The sequence below is a fragment of the Lissotriton vulgaris genome, chromosome 7, assembly GCF_964263255.1.
Source record: "Lissotriton vulgaris chromosome 7, aLisVul1.2, whole genome shotgun sequence".
In the NCBI taxonomy this organism is placed as follows: domain Eukaryota; kingdom Metazoa; phylum Chordata; class Amphibia; order Caudata; family Salamandridae; genus Lissotriton; species Lissotriton vulgaris.
In genome coordinates this window covers 1,506,251,075-1,506,276,666 of record NC_141695.1, presented here as the reverse complement: position 1 = coordinate 1,506,276,666, position 25,592 = coordinate 1,506,251,075, and the positions used below count along the sequence as shown (strand labels likewise).

Sequence of the window (25,592 nt, the reverse complement as noted above, 5' to 3'; positions counted from 1 at the left end):
TTACAGTTGTTGCCATAGGCAACACAATTTCAAACACAATAACACATTGAGCTTAATAGGAATTTCTAAAAGAAGGCAATAGATTACTTTTAGGATTACTTTTCTAGCTGCAGGACTGGATCTTAGATTCAGTCCTGAGACATGTACGGTAAACAGTTGAGCAAAATTGATTAAGTCACAGTAGTGATTTTTAAGCAATATTTTGGTATTTTAAAAGTTGACAGAAGAAATTTCACAGAAAACCAGTCCATAATTTCCTATGGAAGAAATTCACTTAGCAGGTAAGTGGGGTTATGGGTACTCTTTCTAACCCCGGGATGGATCCTAGATCCAGCACTGGTGCACCACCTGTAAACAGTTTAAAGATTGTGTTTTTGTTATACACACGATTTTTTACGAATATTTGTAAGTTTGCAAAATCGACACAGAGAAACTTTTCCAGCAAAAAACAGGCAATGTTATCCTATGGAAGGAAATTCAAATTGCAGGTAAAGTATGTTCTTGTTACTTTTGTAATCCAGTGATGGACTCCTAGGTTCAGCACTGGGACATCTATCTAAAACAGGTAAGTAATTACGGTTTTATAGTTGGTACGATTTTTAAAGAATATTTGTAGTTTGCAAAAATCGACACTTAAAAGAAATTTCACAGAAAAAGAGTTATTGGTTTCCTATGGGAGAAAACTGAGTTAGCGATAAGTATGGTTGTATTTACTTTTCAGGGTCAGTGCTGGGCACCAGGATCCAGCACTGGGATCTCTCCTGATAACAGGTGAGTATTTTCGTTTTCGTATTTCAACTGATTTTAGACGAATATTTTAAAGTTTCAAAACTCCACACTTAGAAGAATTTCCAAGTGAAACCAGTCAATGTTACCCTGTGGAAGAAAAGTGAGCTATCTGCTTTTGGGTAACTACTCCACTGGCAGAGTTAAGGTTCTGGGCATAGACTCAGGGGTCTCCCAGGGTCAGGTAAGTACAGTTGTTACACCCTCAGCGGCACAGGGGCAGCCAGGTGCAGAGTGAGTTAGGCCCAATGTTATCCTATGGACGGCAGGGGACCCTTGGTTGGTGGCTGCTGGCTAGCAGGCTACGCGGCTGTGGGAGCTGGGCTCCTGGTCACCTACTCAGGGCAAGTGGGGAAGTGAGATAGGATAGAGCATGCACTCCCAGGGGCACTCGGGCGGCGGGGTGCAGGATGCGTTTGAGCCGTTGGGGGCTCAATGTTATTCAATGGGAAAGCTGGAAATTGAAGGCTGCAGGCTCGGGGACGAAGATTCTTCAGGTGCAACCACCACTTTGTGAGGTAAGTTGGGAAGCTGGAGGAGGGGTGGACATCCAGGAGTTTGGCACAGGAGGCCGTGGGGCGCCGGGTGTAGGGGTGTCTTTTGGCATTGGGAAATCTTACCTTCAACTGGTCGTGGTAGGGGAGGTCCTGGTTCTGAGGCTGCAAGCATCATCAGGGTCGTCTAGGACGAGTCCTTGGGCACTGGACTTTGGGTCACAATCGCCGGGGGGACGTCCTCGTGGTGTTGGCTCACTCCTGCACAGACCAGGCTTGGCGGGTGCAGAGTGTGCAGGGTTCGCAGTTCCGGGCTGATGCCAGGGCTAGTTACTTGCTTTGAATAGTACCACTGCTCGTGGGAGACCCAGGTAGTCAGAGTCACAAGGCAGTCAGGTCCTCCGGGGTTTTTGAGGCTGCTGACCACAGGAGCAGGTTCAAGGGTCGACAGGCCTGTAGGGCTGGGGCCAAATCAGTTGGTGTCTTCCTTTTTTTAGCAGCTGCACAGCAGGTCTTCTTGTTTCTTATTCTTCTTTCTTGTTTCAGAATCTAGATCTGCTGAAGAAAGGTTCAAGGCGCCCCTAAATACTGAATTTAGAGGCGTTATAGGTAGGGTAAGGCCAGGGACCAATGGGTCCCTGTCCAGGGGTAAGCACACCCGCTATCATGCTCCTCTCCTGTGAGAGGGGGGCAGGAGCCTATCTCTGATTGTGCATGGCTCCTCATCCTCAAGATGGTGGGAGCCCGGAGTTGTGCTTCACCTCGTCTCCCCACCTGAGGGGTGGGGTTGGCAGAGGCTGGCACACCCCCTTCCCTTCCTTTGTTTTTCCCGCCTGTCTTCCCGCCTGAGTGGGGGTCAGAACTGGTGGGGGCCAGTTGCTGAGTACAGCAAGAGGCCTGGAGAAGCTCACAAAGGCGGCATGCCTTTGAAGCTCCACCTGCCCATCCTGGGGAAGGAGACCTAGCACCTCGTCCCAGGATGTGCATTGTTGCTGGCTCAGGAGAGCGGATGGCTCTCTACCCGGGGTCCAGCAACATGTCTGCTGTGTGGCAGCCTCTCAAGTCAGGACAGTGGTAGTTGGTTAGGTTTCAGGGGGCATCTCTAAGATGCCCTCTGTAGTGCTTTTTACCTTAAATCCCACACTGGCATCAGTGCGGGTTTAATGTGCTGAGAAGTTTGATACCAAACTTCTCAGTCTTCAGTGTAGCCATTATGGTGCTGTGGAGTTCATAATGACAACCTCCCAGCACCATATACTCATAACGGCATCACTACACTTACAGTGCCCAAGAATGGCCCTGGGTACTGTAGGGGCACAGGGCTCATGCACCTGTGCCCACACCACTGGCATAGGGCACCCAGCTAGAGGGGTTACTGATGTATGCCAGGGTAGTGTGTTTGTGGGCATGGCACACAGGGATGAGTGCCATGTCGACTCTGTTTAGTTCTGTGCCTAGACACTCAGCCTCCCAAGGCTGTGTATGTGTGTCAGGGTCAGGGCCCCTAAGGGTGGCACAATAAGTGCTGCAGCTCTTAGGGGTCTTCTCTGGTCACAGTGCCCTGGGTACCATTTACCAGGGTCTGACCTGTGGCCAGAGATGCCAATTGGGTTTAGGCGTTGGTGTAGTTTTTAGGGAAGGAACACCGGCCCTGGGTTCCTGATTGGCAGGGACCCAGGGCACACCAAGGAAAAGTACATCACATATCAGGCAAAAAGTGGGGGGTGTTACTGCAACAGAAATCCATTTCCCTACACCCGTCAAAGAATGTTTTGTCATTACAATGTGTTTCAGAGTCTTCTTTTGAAAATAAACTCCTTTTAAGAGATTTTTCCCAGTGCACCACCATGCTGACTGAGGTTGATGTCGTTAGTTTGAGAGTGTCCTCGCAAATGTCGGTTTTTATGGAGCATTGGTCTTCTTGACAGTTGCAGGGATCTTATTAACAGACAGGCGTTCAGTACTATATAGATGCAGGACGCCATGGATCCTAGAAGGGATGTAATCTGTAGAGTCAAAAGATTTTGAGGGTTTTTCAGGAGACACCATCTCCGGTGAATGGATGGCGCTCTCTGTTCCAAAGGACATACACTTTTGTTACTGGTGTTATGTTCGGATCCCAAGTACATTATACATTGAACTGGGTGGCTTATAGATTTGTTCCTATTGATTTGTAACAATCGTCTTTTTAGTGAATTGCTTCTTGGAAGTCTTATTTTGATTTTTGTTGGCGGCTTGCCTTTATAAGCCTGTCGGTTACGGGACTGGACACTGAACAAGCCTTGGCTGCTGCAAGGGATCTGGTACTCCGGGTATTGGTGCAGGGTGGCACCTGGGGGTCCTGGCGTCTCCAAACGTCGTGCAGAGATGGATCGGACCTTTTGAAGCACAGCAACCTCTTCCTGGCCAGCTGCTGAGTTGGTGGACGCAGTGCTCAGCGGGTCGGTGTACCAGGCCTTGCAGGCGGTGTCTGCAGGCAAGCGACACTTGGAACTGTCGGGACGGGAGCAGGCGCGGTTTGGCACAAAGTCCACAGCTAGTCCAATGTTCTTGCGTCCTTCGGCTCTCTTTGTAGCCCTTTTTTAGTGAGGTGAATCTGAGTTCCTGATGTCAGAGGTCCGCCTAAATACTACATTTAGGGGCATTTAAGGGGATTGAAGGTTAGTAGCCAATGGACTACTTACCCCCTGTGGTAACTACACCCACTATTTGACCACACCCAGTGAGGAGTAGGCACAACCCTGTCCCAGAGTTCCTAATTTCACCACAAACAAGATGGTGAACCCCTTCTTCTGTGTCTACTCCAAGTAGCCCAACATAGGGGTGTGACTAGCCTGACAGTGTAACATGCCCCCTTGCATATCTAATTTTCTGCATGTCCTGGTGCCAAATGGACCTCAGGGGGGTGGCATCTCCCGGGTCTGGAGGAAGCAGAGGTTGCATATCAAAGATGGCCTTGGTATACAGATTTACTAGCCATCCTGCTGGAAAAGGTGATAGCACTTTCTCCGGAGCAGGCATGGTTTCCGGACTACGGAGAGCGTGGGCTCCCACCTCCAGGAGGTCAGTAACTCGCCTGTGGTGGCAGGCTAGTGGATATCAGTTAGCCAGCACAGTAGAGGACTAGCAGGTTTTCAGGAGTCACCTTTAAGGTGCCCTAAGTGTGCGTGGCATAATAAATCTTACACTGGAAACAGGACAGACTTATTAAAACAAGATGTTTGATACCAAACACCATAGGTTTCAGTAAAGCCATTACATAGATGGGGAACTGGTAATGACCGGGGCCCAGTACATCCACTTAATGAGTTCCATGTTCACTTGTACCATCTAGTTATTGAACTAAACAGCATAAGGCATATCTTCTCATGATGATATTTATTTATTGAAAGTTTTCTATAGCGCGAACATAACCCTTGGGTATCAGAGCGCTTAACAAAACATGGAATAGGTTAACATGACATATATAATAAACATGTTGACTGTAAAGAGATTAGTTAGGTTTACTTCCACAACGGGTCGATGAGGGAAGATAATGTAAAGATAAAAATAAATAAGGTGCGGTACATGTTTAAACACGAATGTATAATGTTCTGAGGTAGGTTAGGGACTAAATATATAATATTGATGTAAGAGGGCTTTCCATATATGATTGTTTTTATGACTTTTCTTATACCTCTATCTTCTCCAGTCCCCAGGATAGCATTGCACTGATCGCAGTATCATCTTAGCGTTGGTGATTTTCTAAATACTTCCCATATTGTTATATATTAGTCATCTCTAAATCAAGGCTTAGTTGTTGAATATTCTTGCTTATGGAAGGAACTTACTCAACAGATAGATCTTAGTTTCTCTCTTGAATGTTGCAGTGTTTGTAATATTTCTAATGTTCGGGGGAATAGAGTTCCAGATTCTGGTGCCGCTCCAGAGAATGCCCTATCATAACTTTTTTTCTTCCTGGAGATAGGTGGTCTCAGCACCAGATCTTTCGGCACTCCTGGCAGGTCTGTTTCCTCCCGAAATTTCAATTTTCTGGGCGAGGTATCTAGGTGTGTTGTAGTGAATCGCTTTGTGGGTAATACATGCCATTTTTAGCTGTATTCTAGCAACTGCAATGACAGGCTGCAAGCATGGTGGTCCCTTAGAGTGGCATAATACATGCTGTAGCCCTTAGGGCGCCACTGTTATCCATGCCCTAGGTATCAGGGGTACCACTTACTAGGGACTTACAGGGCAACTGCAACAAAATTCCAGTTTCCTACACCTGCCATGCTGCGGCGACAGAAGATCCTCCCAAAGCTGCAGCTTGATCAGAGGACAGATGCTCATGCCCAAGAGTTCCGGTAATCAGACTATCCTGGCTCAATCCGGAGCTAGTAGGATGAGGTGGGCCTGGTTGTTGGTGATCTTCAGACCTGAGGGCAGGAGAGGCTGCAGTGGGAAGATACACAAGGGTCCAGATCTCCACTCTAGATAGAGTGAGTCTCCGATCGAAAGCTACTTTAGAAACTCCAGCACGCAAAAGGGCTGACATTGCGCACTCTTGATAGTGGCAAAAAGATTAAGGCCAGGTTCTCCACATTGCTGGCAGACTGTTACACTGTTACACTGTAAGTAGAATGGCTCGGATGAAACTGAGCTTCTGTGAAGAAAACCGGAGTGATTTCAGCTCATTGATAGTGAACTCCAACTATGTTAGGAGAATGCTGTCTTTTATAGATGGCTGACGACTGCCTGGAGCGAGTCTGCCTTCAGCAGCCAGTCAACAAGGAAGGTGAAGAATGGTACTCTCAACCTCCGTAGATGTACTTCGACCACACCATCACTTTTGTGAATGCCTGAAGGGCGCTGGGGAGCCCAACGAGGAGCACAAAAAACTGAAAATGCTCTTGGCTGACTGAACCATAGGAAACGCCTGTGGGCCTGCAGGGCAGGGATGTGAAAAAAAGGCATTCTGCAGGTCCAATGCCACCTATCAGTCTTCAGGGTCCAGGGGAGACAGGACCTGGGCTAGCGTTAGCATCTTGAATTTGTCCCCCCTGAGGAAGGCTTCGAGAGTGTTGAGATCTAAAAATAGGACAAGGCCTCCGTTCGTCTTTGGCACAAGGAAATGGCGGTAGTAACACCAAGTCCGTCTGGAGCCCTAACTATGGCCGCACTGGCCAAAAGAGTCAGCTCTTCCTGACATAAGACCAACAGATCGTCCTCAGTCAGCTGTTCTGGAGGCGGTGGAAGGTGTAGTGGGGTAGAAAGAAAGTGAAGGGCATAACCTCGACAAACAATTTGTAGGACCCACTTGTCCATCGCAATGGCTTGTCAATGCTTGGCGGAAAGACAGGATCCGGAATGTGACAGAATGGTTGTGTGCCAGCCAGGACACACTAAAGCAGTTTACCAGTTGTGGCTGCTGGAGAGATGGAGAACTGAGCATCACACTGTCACTGCTGAGAGAACTAACAGAAAAAAGCCAACCATTGAATACGGGAAATACAATTGCTACCAAGGGAAGAGCAAAGTTGATGGCCTTTTTGTTAAGGGCAGGCAGACTCAGGGGCTGAATCATTACACCACCCCCTTTTGTACCGAATCATTACAGGTCAAGATGTTCTGTGTTTGATTTCCAGATGAAGAGAAAATCTTAAAGGTCAGTTCACTGATTTTATTCCATTCATGCATAGGTCCTAATATTGAAAGCCATTCCAGTATGATCTTTTAAATAATCAGAAAACGTGTACTTCAAACTATTCTACATCATGCCGTTGTGTTAGTGGTGGTTTTATAGCCAGACCCCCCAGGATATTGCGGCATGGATTAGCAAATTTAGCGGCACAAATTTGGAAATTTAGAGGCAGAAAAATGGAAATTTAGCAGAATTTTTGCGGCACTTTATTTTACGCATAACATTCATTTTCAGCCTTAAATCAATAGAAAATGTTTTAGCAGAGTATTCCACTTTAAAATCGGCATGTTTAAAGTTCTGTCGCTCTACGGAAGCACAGCTCCAATCCTAACCTCGTTTGAGGGGGGTTTTATTTCTCCCTGGGATGTTCTAGCACCCATGTACGCACCCCTACTGGAGCGCCGCTGCCTCCTGGATCCATGAGGCACAACATCCTTCCTCAGGTGCCCTAAGGCACAGGATCGTACTGGGTGGAGGTGAATTAAAGAAGTAAATAAAAATATAATAATTTGTAAGTGCTTTTTGAATTGTTGTGTAATTAGTCATACAGATCCCCCTCATTTTGTGTATGGAGGTAACTAGTCCAGTTCTACACATGAGGGTACCCAACTTTCTCTTTCAAAAAATATACCTGAAGTGATTGTAAACAACACAGTAGAAACTGTTCTCCATCAGTTCATAGTCTTATAATACATGAACATGCCTGGCTTGACAGCTTACTGTTTGAAGGTTTTTCTTATAAGATGTGACTGACCACAATGCCATTGGGGAACATCAACTCGTCCATCGTCTATTTTACTGACAACCTCACGAAACCCCATTTTACTACTGAAAACAAGCACATCGGACATTTGGAAGAATATTTGCTATATAATCTGAGAGTAGTGAGGATAGCGTATACATACTGTTAAACTTCCCTCGGGAAGTATCTAGAAGTGAGGCAACTTTTAGTGACTTACATTTCTGGAAGTAAACACACCAGTAAATGCTCACTTGCTTTCTTATCTTTCTTTATTTTTTTGCTCGAAAGGCCTTGTGGCAGCGAACTTCATGCAGGCATGTGCAGAGTGGAAGGGCATTTCCCAGCTCTTCAGTTTTTTACGAAACTCTGCTGCAGAAATCTTTTTTTAATCACAGGCACACATCCTTCCTCTCCATGTATTCCATGGAATTGTTTTAGAAGGGACATTGTTCGGATTATTAGTGAACAAGAAAGGTGTTTTTCACTAATGCAGAACCTTTAGCAAAAGCAATCCCCAGGGATCGAATATACCACAAGCACATCTTACACCATATATAACTCTCAGACATGGAGCTGAGCATCCTACTTGACAAGAAAGCCAGGTCAGCCGGCCTTCTTCTGCTAAAAATTTGCAAGATTCCTACGAAAATAGGGCATTTCAGTCCTAAAGAAGGTACAGGGTTGTTCAGTCATGAGGGCAAAAGAAACGATAATTAAAATTAAAAAAAAATCAGCAATAGACGCTACCTTTCATTCTCGCAGCTCCCCACTACTCTGCCCCTCCTTTCTCCTCTGATGTTTGTGGACCCCATGCAGGCGCCCAACGCCCATTGGACTCAAAGGGCTTCAGCCTATCCCCCCCTCCCCCCCTTCCCCCTCGTGTGTGTCAGCCCAGGACGAGACAGCTTCCCGGGCACACACACAGCCGCACCCGAGCACTTCACAGGTCTTTAACCGCTTCACTGCTGATGACGAGCTCAGCTCGTCATCAGCTACGGCGCTGCTATGCTGATGACGAGCTGAGCTCGTCATGTAACGCGGCTTTTTGTAAATTGCCGCACACAGCGGGAAAAGCCGCTGCAGCGATGCGGTTAAAAGACCATTTGCATGCTAATGAGGCATTGTTGTTGGTTTACCCCTTCTAAGAGCCTCTGCAGCTCCACTCTGCCTATTGCTTAGAAATGCTCTAGTTGCGCCTCTGACCCCATGTGCCTTATTGCCTGCTTCTCTCGGGTACCTTTCACTCTGCCCCATATCTCTAATGCTGTACGGAAACACGCAGTGATGTGCGTGTTAGCGTAAATCCAATAAGAAGCCACCATTTTCTTTAAATAGCTGCAGGGACACCTTTTTCGCGGCCAAAATGGTAAATATATCGGCCATCGTGCTTTTCTGCTGATTTCGCGATTTGTTTTGTGAATCGCAAAAAGCTGGAGGGTCTGTATAGCACTCTTATCACCTGTTAGGGTGTAAAGGCACTATGGATGCCATCCTCAAAGATGCAGGATTTTTTAGGGCGGTCATTCCAGACTTTGGGAGCCAGTCATGAGAAGGCGCAACTCCCTACTCTGCTTTTGTGTGGGGGTGGGGGGATGCAGGCTAGTGACAGACTGACATAGATGAGGTGTCTGGAAGGTTGGTGGAAATTAATGCGGCTATTCAGTTAGGCAGGGCCTGTGTTGTGAAGTTCTTTGTAGGTGTGAGTCAGGAGTTTGACATTTCTGGGCTTGTGTATTGGGATCCAATAGAGTTCCCTAAGGTGTGGTCTGATGTGGGCTTGGCATCGGAACCTGATGGTTAGTCTGCCCGCTCCACTTGGATGGTCTTCAGTCTCATTGCGAGCTGGTTGGTTATCCTTAAGTACAGGGCATTTCCATAGTCTAGTCTGCTGGTGATGAGGACTTGGGTGATTGTTTTCCTGGTGTCATCTGGTAATCAATTTAAGGATTTTGAAGACAATGTTCGAATATTGAAATAGGACTTGGATACTGCGCTGACTTGGGCGACTATGTCCAGTTTGTCTATGATGATTCTGAGTGTTCATGCTTGCGAGTAGGGCTAGGCAGTGTGCCCGATATCTGTGGGCCACCAGGTAGAGTCCCATGGAGAGGCATCCTTTCCGAAGACCACTACTTCAGTCTTGTCTGAATTCAATTTGATGGTACAAAAGGGGGTGGTAATGGACGGAGCATCTGAATCAATCAAACACTCACACCCAGTCAAAAGATCTGGGTTTAATCCATCACCGTTCTTTAGCCCACTCTGCCACCCCAGTTCAGACATGGCTATATGCAAATCAGTCTGACCCTGTGCCTCATGGGAACAGTCCAGCCCGAACTGCCAAGCCATGCCTTCCCTGGACCGGAAACAAGCTTCCGAAGACCGGTTTCTGGCATTCCAGCCGTCTTCAGCCCGGCTTGCTTGAATCCAGTGGCAAAGTGAGCAAGGGACTCACGTCTGAGCATACCCTGCCACACTTATGGCGGCCAAAAGCGGTACAAAAGGGGGTGGTAATGGACAGAGCATCTGAACCAATCAAACACTCACACCCAGTCAAAAGATCTGGGTTTAATCCATCACCGTTCTTTAGCCCACTCAGCCACCCCAGTTCAGACATGGCTATATGCAAATCAGTCTGACCCTGTGCATCATGGGAACAGTCCAGCCCGAACTGCCATCACCACCCCTTTTTGTACCGCTTTTGGCCGCCATAAGTGTGGCAGGGTATGCTCAGACGTGAGTCCCTTGCTCACTTTGCCACTGGATTCAAGCAAGCCGGGCTGAAGACGGCTGGAATGCCAGAAACTGGTCCTCGGAAGCTTGTTTCCGGTCCAGGGAAGACATGGCTTGGCAGTTCGGGCTGGACTGTTCCCATGAGGCACAGGGTCAGACTGATTTGCATATAGCCATGTCTAAACTGGGTGGCAGAGTGGGCTAAAGAACGGTGATGGATTAAACCCAGATCTTTTGACTGGGTGTGAGTGTTTGATTGATTCAGATGCTCCGTCCATCACCACCCCCTTTTGTACTGAATTCAATTTGAGGCAGTTGAATTTTATTCAATTGGTCATGCATGTTGTAAACTTGTTCCTGGTGCCGTTTTTTTGCATAGAGCGACAGTATCAGTTGCATGTCGCCTGCATATGTGAGGATGTTTATGTTGCAAGTCTGGATGACGTTGGCCAGTGGAGTCATGAAGATGTTGAAGAGCTTCGGGCTAAGCAAGAAGCCCGGTGGCATTCTGCAGATGTGTTCCTGTGCTTCAAAGGAGATGGGGACATGCTGTAGTTTGGTTTTCTCTAGTAAGGAAAGAGAAGATCATCTCAAGGGTGTGTCCCTGGATGCCTGGTTTGTGTGTCCCTGGATGCCTGGTTTGTGAAGTAATCAGACCAGAATGGAATGGGAGACTGTGTTGAAGGTTGCTGTTAGGCATATGATGATGAGGGCTGCAGTTTCCCTCATGGTTTCATCTCTTCATCTTCACTGGTTAGTCAGTACAGAAATGTATTTTCCGAAGCATTCCCTTTACAAACTCTCATTTAGGATAAATGGGTTAAGTGATCATCAGTACTAGGCTTACAACATTATGTGATTACGTCATGCACATAGCTGGAGCATTGTTCATTTAAAACACAGACAATAAGATAAAATAATTATTGTCAAAATTTGAGACTGTTCACTTTAGCGTAAACATTTTTAGCCTCCTAGGGTCATGTTATACCGTTCACCAACGTGTCTGCTCTGGTTGAGAAAAGGTTTAGCCTTCGGGAATCTCAAAGATCAATCTTATGAACCAAAATAAAGCAACTCAGATACGCAAACTACCAAAATCACACATTAGCTGCACAAAGAACATGAAACTGACCCTTGATCATTACCACATCACACAAAATGGTTTACCCTTAACAAGCAAAGGAATGGTACCGCAGGTGCATACAGAACTTTAGTGCTGACAGATAACACCCAGTGGATTGAAATGTTTTAAACTCTTTAATAGAGGGGGAACATACAACAGGTACACAATATGAACATACAACCTATTCTATAGCATGGACCTACAATTTTCCATCCAATATAGGTTGGAAGCTGTGAGCCACACCCATCTAGCCAAACCAATGGACTACACCACATGCAAGAGGCAAAAGCTGCATAGATATGTTTTATTAAGTGTACTCAGACAGAAAGAAAATGAAGGACTGCTAGAATGAAATTCTAGGGCCTAGACTGGCTATTAGCATTTTAGTCATGTGAGTTTCTCCATATCACACTGATGGATTTTATTCAAAGAATATTTTAAATGAAACATACTTAAAATTCTCTATATAAAAACGTATGTAGACCAATGGTAATCATTCTGCTCTTCTGGGTTTGAATCCTCTGTAGTGGCCATAAACAAATTACATTATTGGAAAACAGGGGACCCCTATATCATGACTAGACTAGCTATACATTTGGAAAGAAATCTAGTTGGGAAAGGTCTATAGCTTAGTCAATAAGGCTGTAACGTTCTGAGGATACCCAAATATTAATTTAAAAAACTGCAATGGCCTAAACATGACATACTTCAAAAACGCACGATTTGAATCATATTTCAATTTATTATTTTTTTTATATAAAAGGATTGTAGTTTTTGTAGAACGATATAGAGAATATTGCTACTCAATCATTATAGACAATATTTCTTATTGTTTAGTACAAATACACAGCACAAACTAAAACAGACGCAAATGATGGTGGCAAGGCGGTAGTATGGACTACACGCGTTTCGGCGAGATCGCCTTCATCAGGTCACCGTCTTATCTTACTGTAAAACCAGGAAACATCCTGGAATATGGAGGCCAAAGATATAGGGCCGAAATTGTGGACTATGATGCCTTGATGTCCAATAGTCGGGTACACATTAACTGTGTGAAGGGAGAACTTCACCGTGGTGTAAGGTGAAATTGCAGCTATCAGCAGAGACGGAATTCTACTTTTAAAAAAACACACAAATGTGTAAATCCTGGTATAACAATACTGTGGACAAATGGTTAATGTCCACAACCGTGCAAAAAGCGCCCCCAATTCAAAGGCTGGGACGACTGCCGTGAAGACCATGTGATATGGCGATGTGGCAGGGTGATATGCTTAGAGGATAGAATAATAGAAAGTCTGCAGCTCCAGCCGTTCGCAGGATAAGCTAAGAATAGCTATAACAAATTACCTTCATGGGCACATCTCAGTGATATAAAAGCATACAAAATTGATGAGATATGTTTATTTATATGGAATAAGATGTTGGCACATGTTCATTTTGTAGTTTTCAGAAAGTAAATAACACATGATCCATAAGCCATTGTGAGAACCCCCTCCTATAAAACTTGCCAGTAACTGCACTGGCTCTAATTTTACATGTGCAAACCCACATTTGTTTTAAACCACTTTGCTTTAGAAAATACAGATAAAAACTACTTACCGGACTGCAGTCACAATTTTGGTTGTGACCATGGAGAACGAGGGCAGACGCAGAATGTTTTCTCCAAATCAATTTTTCGAACAGATTATTCAGGCCTGGGATTAATTTGAACTCCGCTATCATTTTGTGAACCTAATAAAATTTAAGTAATTAAATTAGGTGCAGAAAATATTGACATTTTCTATTGGACAGACATTTCCAAAATAACTATAAAACCCATTACATTTAACTCAATTTTGCAGCTAGATATCGGATGTAGAATCAATTTCAATTTCAAATCTTTATTTCGATCATAAAATATCATAAAAGATGTACACAGAATAGAATAATCATTAAAATGCCGATAAAAACCCAATAAGAACAGTATATTGATATACTTAATACAATACAAATCTAAAAATGGGTGTGCCCAAATGCAAGGGGGGAAGAAGAGGTGTTCACAGTGTTGTGGTTATTCGAGTGCGTGCCAGCCACATTGCAGTCAGGAATTTTGCCATAGCAAACACTGTTGGCGGAGATAGATCCGACTTTAATACTCTATAGGCGGGAGCATATGTTCTGAAGCCCAAGTTTTTTAGATAAGGGACCAACCAATGTCTCCAAATTCTGGTATAGGCTCCACAAAACAGGACCACATGTAAGTCATTCTCCAATTTATAAGCACATGCCGGGCACGCCCCTGTCTCCGATCCACCTACCCAAGCCTTTGTGAAGGACCTTAGAGTGAGAGACCCATACCTTCAATGCAGAAAGATCTTCCTTGTGAGCATCGGGGTCATGCCATCCAGAACACATTCATGGCTGTACGAGTCTTTGATTTTAATGAAAAGATCTGTTAGGGACCCCTCCCGAGTGGTATCCAGTGTTTTTTGAAGCATGTGATTGTAGAACACAGTAGACAGTGCTTTTCTGGACATCCTCGTGCACGCACTTTCGGGATCCGACCATAAGTCAGGCACTCCAAGAGTCTCACACATTCTCCTTATGTACTTTAGCCAAGGGATTTTGGTGGCATTAGGTAACGTGAGAAATTCCTGCAGCTCCGATCTGTAGGTGACAAGATCCTGGCTGCTCCAGAGGCGGCGCCAGTAGATCAGAGGTTTGAGGCCCAGTTCTTCCGTAATAGGTCTCAAACCCAGGTCTAGTCTCAAAGGGAGAAGTGGAGTACTTGGGGGAAGAGCAACCAGCTGTCTAATGAATTTGTTTTCTATGCTTTGGATGGTGTGTGTTGAAGTGTGGCCCCACAGCTCACCTCCGTAGATGATTCCCCCCCCCGAGCCTGGGCTTTGTAAATCTGAATGGCAGGTGCCAGCGAGCGGAGTGGGGATTTACTTGCGATTCTCGTAATACCTCCCGCCCTCTGCGATAGTTTCATGCTAGCTTTTGTTATGTGGGCCGACCACGTTAAATTTTGATTTAGGGTTATCCCAAGGTATTCTATTGTATGTACCCTTTCCAAACATGTTGTGCCCAGGCGGGGGTTTGGGCGATTACTGGCCTTTGGGTTGAGAGTCATAAATTTAGTCTTTGCAGGATTGATTTCAAGCCCCCTTTCGTTGCAAAAACCTAGAAACCCATCCAGCACCCGCTGTAGCCCCATTGGTGATTTGGACAGCAGCAGGGTGTCATATGCAAACATGATTGCGGGCACCCTGCTGCCGTTCAATTTTGGTGCATCGATGTTACTAATCCTCCTCAGGTGTTCTATCACCCCTTTCACGAAGAGGCAAAACAGGGTCTGGGCTAGCACACAACCCTGCCTCCCCCCTCTGCGAACGGGGTACCTGTCAGTCAGCTTGCCACCTTTCTCGCACCTAACTCGTGCATAGTTATCTTTGTGGAGTCTGATTAGGATTTCAAGGATGTCTCCCGGGACGCCCAACTCGGCCATTACCTCCCACAGTTTTGCCCTCGGAACCAGATCGAAGGCGGCACGTAGGTCCACAAAGACCGCGTACAAAGTGCCGCCCTCGATCAATGCTGTCTTCCAGTAGATGATATTTAGTCGAAATAATTGATCGACTGTGGACACTCCTCTTCTAAATCCTGCTTGGAGTGGACTAAGGGTGTCTGTCTCATCCAACCAGGTCTGTAGCCTATTGAGTATTAACCTGCCAAATAACTTCTGTGATACGTCAATGAGACTTATTGGGCGATAGTTGGCTGGAAGCAGGGGAGATCCCTTTTTGAATATCGGGACCACCTCCGCCCCCAGCCAAGTATCAGGTAATTCCATCCCTTCAAGGACTGCATTGAATATCAACAGAAGGTAGGGGGCCCAGATACCTGGTTCCTCTTTGAATAAATCTCCCGGCACCCCATCCAGGCCCAGGGCCTTACCAGAGGATAACCCTGCAATCGCCGCCCTTATCTCTTTTTCAGTAAAGGGCTCCGGAGCCTGGTTGCTTTGTGGGATTTGGAGTGGGGATTCCAAGGATTCAGCCTCCGGGGCGTATAAGGACTGATAGTGGTTTTGCCACACACTCGGGGCGATGTTTGATTCGATTGCCGACGGAAGGTTTTCGGAACCGTGATTGACCACACGCCAAAATTTGCGGGAGTCCCTGGTTGCTAGTGACTCAGAGAGCTTCACCCAATGTTGGAGATCCCATTCCACCTTGGCATTTGCCACGAGTGTCTTATACGCCCGTCTTCTGGCACGAATCTCCTCCCGGGTTCCCCTGCTTTGATTGTGAGCACAAGGTAACGTTTGGAGTTTCGGCATGTGGTGTTACACCAGGCATCTTTATGTTTTCCCCTGGTCATAGAGGGTCCACTACTAAACAGATCCACCTCTAGAGTTTTGATTAAGTGTTCGTGTATACTCCAGAGCTGGTCTCTGTTTTCCGGGGTACTTGATGGCCCCCACGAGGCAAATGCCTCTTCCACAATTGGTGTAATCCTAGCATAGAGGATCGCTATCTTATTGTCCCTGGCGGACAGCTTCTCCCATCTTATTCTCCTTCTATTGTTTTGTAGGAGACGTCCTGCCGTGACCCTTTGGTCGTCCTCTACCCTGTCCTCGGTACGTGGGATGACATATTCCAGTTCCAGGGCGTTATGGTCGCTGTCTTCTCTGTCTATCACTCTAAAATCTATAACCCTTTTCCAGGCAGATAGCTGTACAAGGAGATAGTCTAATCTTGATTCTCACCCTGTTTTATTATATGTACATTTGTTCGGGATGTCAGATTTGACGCGGCCATTGCAAGCCCTGAGGCCATGGATGAGGGTAAGTGTATTTATCTGCACGGCTAGTGGTGTCCATGCTCTCGGTGGAGGGGGCCTCTGAGGGAGGAACCTGCCAACTTGAATCCTCCTCTAGGGCGGGTCCATCAAGTAGGCCCGGTAGTGGCTCATAGTGCGAATTAAAATCCCCCCCACAACGTAGGGCGTACCCCCAGGAATGACATCCAGAAAAGACCACAGTTCTTCTATGGTCTTTGAGACACTAGATATAGGGAGTGGTCTGGAGTAAACATTTAGTTTGAGTGATCTAGGCCATTCCAAAAGGACGGCCAGTATGTCTTCTGAGTCCACATCTTGGCGTGTGGCTAGACAACCCACGTGGGATGCCACCCAGATTGCGAGTCCTCCCGATGGACGACCCCTCCCACCCCATTTTGCCGGTATCGCAAATATCTCAAAGCCTCGAAAAGTGTGCTCCTCCCTTGCCCAGGTCTCTTGAAACAGGCATACACTTTTGGAGTCAATTAGGGCAGCCCACGATTGGGAATCTATTTTGTTAGCCAGTCCGGCTACATTCCATGACAACAAATTTAGATCTCTTAGTTGGGTGGCATGCTGGCTGCTCTCCAGTGTACCTGGATTTATCAATGAGTTATTATGGTGATTTGGGGCTACCCCCCATGTGGGCCCTTGGCCCCTGTGGTCATCAGGTGATTCGGGTGCCATTACTACTCTATGTTGAGGATCTCCTAGCTTTGTGCGGGCTGCATGCACTTTCCCTTGGTTAGTGTTGCATAATATAGCAGACAACTTGTCCCGCCACCCTCTGTAATATTTGGAGTCCATTTCCCATGGAAATATGCCCTGCCTTTGGAGTCGAACTGTCAATCCACCATTTCAAGGCAATCATACCGATTGAAAGTTGAGAAATAAGGGGACTGGTGATATCTAGGGGGCCAGGGTGCTCCTCGCTCTTGTCCACCCCTTCCCAACCCCCTCCTGATAACAGTTTCCCAGCCCTCAGCCTCATCATGTATCATAGCATGCCCTGGTGCCATTCGTCTCTGGTGGTATGGGTCCCTCCTCCCTCCTTGATTATACTCCCGATTCCCCAATGAATCCTGGGGGCAGCCCCATCTTTGATCGTTAGGTATGTGGGTGTTTGATGGATAAAAGAATGAAAGAGGGAGCGACTGAATGTTATTACCCTCATCATCCAGAGTCCAACCACAGATATAGGAAACTGTTCCCGGTTCTTTAAAACTGACCAGTATGCAGTCGCCACTGATTGTTTTGGGCCTCTTCCCCACCCAGGAGACTCTTCTCACCATATGAATGTCACTAGTCATGCCTCTAGGGAGCGGCCTGAATGTAGATAGCCAGTTTATGACCTTGTTTTTTTTAACAAGGCCCCTGTTTCAATGGCTGCTGGTTTTAGTTCCGGTACCCCGGCCAGAATTACAGTGTATGTAGCTACCTCTGGTGGTAGATTCACTGTTACAGTTTTTTGTGGTTTCTGTAATGTGGTATTTGGGTGTTGGGAATTAGTTTGTAAAAGGTTAGGAAGTGGAGTGGCTGTTGGCTGTGAATGTACTACATCAGTGGTTGTTGCTAATGGCTGTGGGCGTGAGGGGGGATTACTTATTTTTGCACTAGCCGCCTGCTGGGTAGTAAGTTTTTGCTTGGAATTTGGGTTTAAGAATTTGACGGTTTCTGTCCCCTTTTTCTTGATCAGGGTCTGAGGCTCCAGACCCTTCTTAGTCTTAGGATCTGCGCTTGCTGTGGGACCGTTCTTCTCGGCTTTCCAACTGTCCACAAACTGGGTGGTGGATTTCTCAATGTTGTAATCAGGCGAGCTTCTATGGGGCTAAGCAGGGACCTGAACAGGGTACCTATATCTGCGAGTGTAATATCCTCTCCAACTGACTCCAGGGTGTCATCCATTATGTGGGGTGGAGGTTCAGTGGAAACATTAACAGATGGAGCAGGCTCTGTTCTATCTGATATAGAGGTCCCTACTCTAGTGTTATCAGGGCTACCCTTATCATGTGTGGTACCTAGTCTCTGTGTTTTAGCCTTCCTCTCTTTATTGCATGGTCCCCCCATCTTCCTTTTTCGTATAGCCCCTTCCCTTGCTCCCCTAGCGCTACTTGGTGAGTCTGCTGTGTCAAGGGTATGCAATACCAAGGGGGGCTTCCTCCCTAAGTAAGTTTGGGGGTTGTGCTATTTGGGTTAGTGGGAGGTTCAGTAGGCTCATGTCTTCCAGGTCACTTAAGGTTTCCTCTGAGAGGTCCAGATTGGCGGGTAACTGGTCACCCCCACACGCCCCAGCCAGTGATCCGTTTGCATCCAACCTTCCCTCAGGGGTCTTAGCTAGCGCTAATATACCCATAGATGATCTCCTTACCCACTCAATTTCCTGGGAGATACGTCTTTCTAGGACTGTGATATCTTCGATCAAGAGAGATCCTGCCTTGAGAAAGTAACTGTCAATTTTACCTTGGACGGGTCCAGCCGCAGTCAAAGTAGTTTTGCTCCTGGTCTCCATGCTGCTCATGATAGAGCGGCTATTATACGACTTGGCTCAGTCCTGGTGCCAGTACGTGAGCAGAGAGATTGGGCGTAAAGAGGGGGGGCCCGGTCCGGTCTCTGCCGTCCGCGAACGGCCTCAAACGGCCTCAAACGGCCCGTTCTTTGCCCAGTCTTCGCTCCGCGCTTTGCCCCGTGCGCGTCCCGCAATGCGCGTCAGACGCCCCACTGTTGTCGATGGAAAGGGGGCGTGACACCCAGGGGGCGGGAGGCGTGGTCAGCGAGAAGAGCCCCAGGTGCGGCTCCAAGAACGCCACAGGCACCTGGGACCCACAGTCCCACTCTGGAACAACACGCCCGATGTCAGTTAGCCCCAGCTAGTCCGTGCAGTGAAGTGAAGGTTTTCCGGTCCCGTGCTAGAAGACAACAATCCTCTGTGTCCTCCTTTGAACGACTGTAGAATCACATTTTGTGCCTACACTCCATCTAATTTAAACGGTGGGTAATGACTATAGGCGTGACAAAAGACTCATGAGATTTTTAACCCCTTCCATGCTCATGACAAGGTCAGCTCATCATGAGGCACAGTGGAGCTGTGCTTATGACGAGCTGACCTTGTCATGAAACTATAGTATTCAAGGAATTTCAGCACAGGAGGGGAAAACCCCTAGCAGCCAAGGTGTTAAATGAGCTCCACAATAGTCACCCATCATTTATTTTTTGCCTCTATTCCTTATCATGGGCTCATCTCTATCTCTATCTCTAATGTATAATTAAAACATATATAGATAATGTGGAAGTATTTGCTACGGTCGGCTATACATGAGCACTAAAGGTCAGGAAGCTAGCTTTTTTAATATTTACAATTAAGGATTAATTCCTAACTTGGGTTGTGATACGGAACATGTAACAAAGTATGTTTTGCTTCTTAACAAACAATCAAAGAGCAGTATTTCAGAACTGAATATGTGTCTTAAATACACAGCTAAACTGGATTGCATGAATGGAGATATATATATATATATCACCAAAAGAAAAAACGCAGCACTCTCTCAGTAAAGGCAGTATGGCGAGTTTAATCAAGATTTAAGCAGAGCCATATCTCCTCCTCACCAAGGAGGAGATATGGCTCTGCTTAAATCTTGATTAAACTCGCCATACTGCCTTTACTGAGAGAGTGCAGAGTTTTTCTTTTGGTGAGAGGTATTATACAAGGCATGTCCAGCCTTGCAAACGCGCACCAGCCGTGAGACTCCGTATCAGGACACTTTTGGTGATATATATCAGAAAAACGATTACCAATGATGGATGGTAGTGGATAATTTTAGACAAACATTAAGTAGCCATACTCTTCCCCGTTGTGCTTATGCTTTACCCAAAGAATGGCCCCAACAGCAAACCAAACCATGAATCACACACCAAATGCAATTCTCATAACCTAAAAACTTGAGGTAAAAGATGCAATTACCAATGTCATACATATTCAAACATCTGAGATTGTAACTCACATTATCATTATAGGAAAGAGAAAGTTGAATGTTGTATTTATTGGCTTGAGCATGGGTTGCTATTTCTCCAATGATGTTGGACTTTTAGGTTATATTTATTGGCATAAATACTGGGATGTCATAAGCACTGTATTTGAAGCATGAGTTATGGTTTGCATGGCTAGTGTGGGACTTATGGATGGCAGATTTAACCAGAACTGCCAAATTTAATTGGTTTTCAAGGTTGCGTTTTATACCCATAATTACATATCGATTTCCTAAGAGAATTTAAGATTTTTGTTTAAGCATATACAAAGGGTCTAAAATCAGTCCTTGCAATAACTACACTTCAGCTGAAGTTTTCTGTTATTTTCAAGGGTTTCTTTGATGATATACTTTAAGAAGCGGTCTCTTTATATAGTGTACCAAAATGAAGTGCATTGTCAAGAGAATCCAGGTATCCCTTACTTGGGTAGAGGGGGTTGCTTATACAATCCCCAGGTGCTCTATTTGTGGTAGTGTGGTCGAGCATCCTTAGGCTTATCAGAGGGGAATGTTTGGCATTTGTTTCACACACAGTCAAGAAATGAGGCACACACTATGTAAGGAAATCTTAGACCAATTTGATTAAATAGGATTTTTATATTAATTTAGACTCCAAGATCTTCGAGATTAGGCAAGTACTTTTCGAATTAGCGATTTTCAGAAACACAGGAAATACAGCTGTCAGATTTGAGACATTTGTGAATGTAAATGATGTATTAAACGAGAACACCAGGGCATTGTCACACAAGGCTAGTATGAATAGTTTTTCTCCCATTAATCTGGAGGAAACCCACACAGCCATCTTGTCCCTTAAATCAGGATTCCCCCTTCAACCCGTGCCCCCCCATGGTCTTGCAGTCCATGGTGGACATAGTAAATGACTTCATCGATAGTATAATAAATTCTTCGCTTGACCAGGCACGGATACCTGCAGAATAGAAATTAGCGGCGGTTAAACCTCTTCAAAAAAAGTTGGTAGCCGACCCCACCACCCTCTCAAATTTACGGCCTATCTCGCTTCTACCCACGCTTTGTAAATTAACTGAAAAATTTGTAAACAAACAGGTTACCACCTTTCTGGAAGATAACAATGCTTGGCATCCAAACCAAGCGGGTTTCAGGGCCCAACATTCCACAGAATCAGCTCTCCTCTTTACTTCAGAAACATTACGGGCTGCTATGGACCAAGGCAAGAAGGCCGTCCTGGTCCTATTAGACTTATCTGCGGCCTTCGATACGGTCTCACATGAAATACTCATAGACCGCTTAGCTGCAGTGGGTATAGCAGGAAACGTGCTGGACTGGATTAAGTTTTTTTTTTAGAAAATAGGAGGCAAGTTGTCACGTTGGGGACGTTTAGCTCAGAGGAGAAAAAGCTTACCTCAGGGGTCCCAGAGGGATCCTGCCTGAGTCCTACTCTTTTTAACTTATATATGACCCCTCTGATTGAAATTATATCATCCTTTAGGATAAACACCATTTCCTATGCGGATGATACGCAGCTCATCTTGGTGCTGGATGGGGAATCAACAGAGGCGGAAGAAAACCTAAAAAACTGTCTCAGGTACTTTTAGATGGATGAGTGAGAATCACCTCAGATGTAACTCAGGGAAAACAGAGATCCTGCCGTTTGGCCTCGACAATTTTTTCAGCCCCAAGCAGTGGTGGCCTAAAGATGCCACGTACCCCCTAATACAATTAATGTAGTGAGGAATCTAGGAGTCAAGTTCGATTATGCCCTATCTTTCAAGCAACAGGCTCTAGCCGTAGCGGGCTTGTGCTTTAGTATCATCAAAGGCCGGAGGAAATGTTTTGATTTCCTACCACTTACAGCCAGGCACACGGTAGCAGTGGTCCTTATAACATCTCGACTAGATTACTGCAACAGTCTATATGCAGGTACAACCAAATTGGTCACCCGCAAATTGCTGATGGTCCAGCATGCAGCGGCCAGATTGGTGCTGAGATGGCCTAGAAATTCATCAGCCACTGCGGCAATGGACGCCCTCCATTGGCTACCGATCCGAAAAAGAGTACTGTTTAAAATCCTACTAATTACCTTTAGAGCCTTCCACTTAAAAGGGCCCACATATCTCCTAAAGAGTTTCAAGCGGTACCTTCCAACTCGAACTCTGAGATCCTCCAATGCAAACCTGCTGACCATTCCGTCCTTTAGACTGACCACCAGGGGAGGGAAAGCTCTGGCAGTCCTATGATCAAAGGCCTGGAACAAACTTCCCCTGCCCATCCGCCAAATTAGCTTGGAACCAGTGTTTAGGAAGGTATTAAAAACGTGGATCTTGGGCGTGTCCAAGATGGCGACGGAGTGAGACGTACCTTGAGTCCCTCCGACGCCGAGCTCTTGCTTCGCCTTGTACTAGCAGCCTCCCGAGACTCTAGCTGCTCTCATCCCGTGTGGGAGGCTTACCGGAGCGGACCTGGGCCGTTATGGGGCGCAGCGCCACTGCCTGCACTGTGTCGGGGCTCGGTACGTGCTGCGGCCTGCCCGAGTGAGATGGCGGCTCCCGCCGGATGTGCCTGTCACTGCTCCGGTGCTTAGGAGGGTTCCGTGAGTGGTGGGGGGGGGGGCCCGAGGCCCGCTTGAAGCCCCTGCGGGGCCCAGATGGAGGCGCGGCTGTGGTGCCGGGATTGCCGAGGGGTGTGACCGGAGCGTGCAGACCGGCGGTGTGGGAACTGGACGACGGACTGCGCCCAAGCCTTGCTGCCGGCCTGGGCTACTGCACAAATTGAGCCCGGGGATCTCCGGCCCGTGCTGCCTTCGGCTGCCTTGGGCCCAGTGGTGCCGACTCCGGACAGGTGAGCCGACTGTGGTATTAGTATTGACCCTATCCCCCCCCCCTCGCCTCTGGGGCGGTCGACATCGGCTCTGGGCTCCCGACGCACCTCCTGCTCAGCTGGGAAGAAGTATTGGGCTCGAGACGCCTTCGCCATAGGCCGCGGCCCCGCACTCCGGGATCTCCGGACGGACGAATGCAGCGACCCCGCCATCCCTGCTGCCTGTGTCCACGGCCGCCTGGATCCGGAACGCGCCGACGGGTGTATTGGTTGCGGCACTTACCTTGGGGAGCTGGAGGATTGAACAGTGAGTCGGCGCTCCTCTGGACCCTGGGCCCAGTGGGCTGTGTCAGTGACCCGAACCGCGGCTGGTGCCTTCTCGGACTGCTCCCTGAATCGCCCTGTGGGGCCCTCCCTGGCTCCACACTGGCTAGTGGACGCGATGGGCCTACAGACACTGCCTGAGACACAGCACTGGGGCATACTGGGACCCCTTGCACGCAGCGCGCATCCCTGCAGGAGCTGACTGGTCCCGCCGCCCGAGGTGACCGGCACCAAACTAACGTTAGGGCCTGTAGAGCGCAACGGAAACAGCGACGCAGAGGAGCGGCTCCTGGCGACCCACGCCGACGGCGAAGAATCGAACCTGACGCTCCGTCTGGTGTAGTGGAGCAGACGAAAAATGCGCAATGTCCACCAAACCCCGTAAGGAGAAGCCGGACAAGAATGCCCCACCGAAGGGGGCCCAGCAGACGGCATCACCGGGTCCCAGCGTCTCGCCCAAACTGAAAGACGATGATGCGCCCGCCACTAAGGCCTTCATGTTGGAATTCTTCTCTGCCATAAAGGAGGACATTTCGGAGCTCCGCTCCCAGCTTGCTTCAGATCTCCGCGAGGTGAGAAGAGATGTGGATAACATCGGAGAGCGGGTGGCCACACTGGAAGATCATGACCTGGGTATGGCTGGCGAGGTGCACCAGCTCCAACAGGATGTGATTCGGCTCACAGAGCAGAAGGAGTAGTTTCTGTCCTGTAACTCGAAAAGGGCCTCCACATAGCCCTGCAAGTCTCCAGCCTCCCCATCCCAGGGCACTGCTCGGATGCGGATGTTGTTCCGGCGGGACCTGTTTTCCAAGTCCTCCGCATGGGCCTGGAGGTCTAAATTCTGTTGTAGGGGTATCTCTGTTATAGTCATAATCCCGGCCCGGTCCAGGGCTCGGATGATACTCATTGCCCCGGAATAGTCCAGACAGTGGTGGTTCACGGACCTGCTCTGCTTCACCGGTCTCTCCTTCCTCACATTCGGCTGCCGTGCAGGCCGGACCTTCTCACGAAGTTCGGGGGACAGATGTTACACCCCAACCTCTCGTCTTTGAGTTTGGCGGCATGGCTTCTGAGTGCAATATGGCCATCTGAATCTGCCCGATGATTGCATGGACATACTGAAGGAGTCTAAGAGACCTTCCACTCGGACTTCCTATGCTTACAAGTGGAAGAGGTTCTGTATCTGGTGCCAGTCTAAGAACCATGACCCGACAACGTGCAAGGAAGATGTCATCCTTCCTTACCTTCTACATTTGGCGCAGTCTGGACTTAATGTTCATTCCATTAAGGTTCATCTCGCTGCATTGACTGCCTACAGGAAATGCCCTTCACAGACTTCCTTCTTCCAGATCCCTGTGATCAAAGATTATTTGGAAGGCTTGAAGAAAGTATTCCCTCCTGTCAGGCTTCCTGCGACTTCATGGGAACTGAATGTGGTGCTGTCCAGGTTGATGGAGCCTTTTGAACCTATTCATAAGGCTACGTTGCAGCACCTGTCCTGGAAGGCGGCGTTCCTCGTGGCCATTACATCGGCTCGCAGGGTGAGTGAAATTCAGGCGTTGTGTTGCCGAGAACCTTATACTGTATTTCATGCTGCTAAGGTGGTTATGCGTACTCACCCTAAATTTCTTCCCAAGGTTATTTCTGATTTTCATGTCAACCAGACCATAACTTTGCCTACGTTTTTTCAAAATCCTTCGTCTCCAGCGGAACGGTCTCTCCATTCCCTGGATGTTAGGAGGGTGTTGAAATTTTATCTGGATAAAACCAAAGATATTCGTAGGTCTGACCAGTTGTTTATCAATTATGGATCAGTCAGGACGGGTCTTGCTACCTCTAAGCAGTCCATTTCTAGGTGGATTGTGTCCTGCATACAATTGTGTTACCAAAAAGCTAATAAGACCGTAGGAGGTAAGCCTAAGGCTCATTCCACCAGGGGCAAAGCTGCCACGACAACCTTGCTCCGTAACGAGCCGATTGCTGAAATCTGCAAAGCAGCCACTTGGAAGTCGGTTCATACCTTTGCTAAGCATTACTGTCTGGACACTGATGCCAGGGCAGATGC

General features: G+C 47.3%; 1 protein-coding gene across 2 annotated transcripts in view; it reads right to left on the bottom strand.

Annotated features, from left to right (window-relative positions):
- The window catches only part of TRPC4AP (transient receptor potential cation channel subfamily C member 4 associated protein), a 729,914-nt gene that overhangs the window by 405,440 nt on the left and 298,882 nt on the right, over positions 1–25,592 (bottom strand). For both annotated transcript variants that reach the window (XM_086932356.1, XM_086932357.1), the window contains exon 10: positions 13,158–13,289. In XM_086932356.1, coding sequence (XP_086788482.1) covers positions 13,158–13,289 — 132 coding nt within the window. The remainder of the gene's footprint in view (positions 1–13,157; positions 13,290–25,592) is intronic.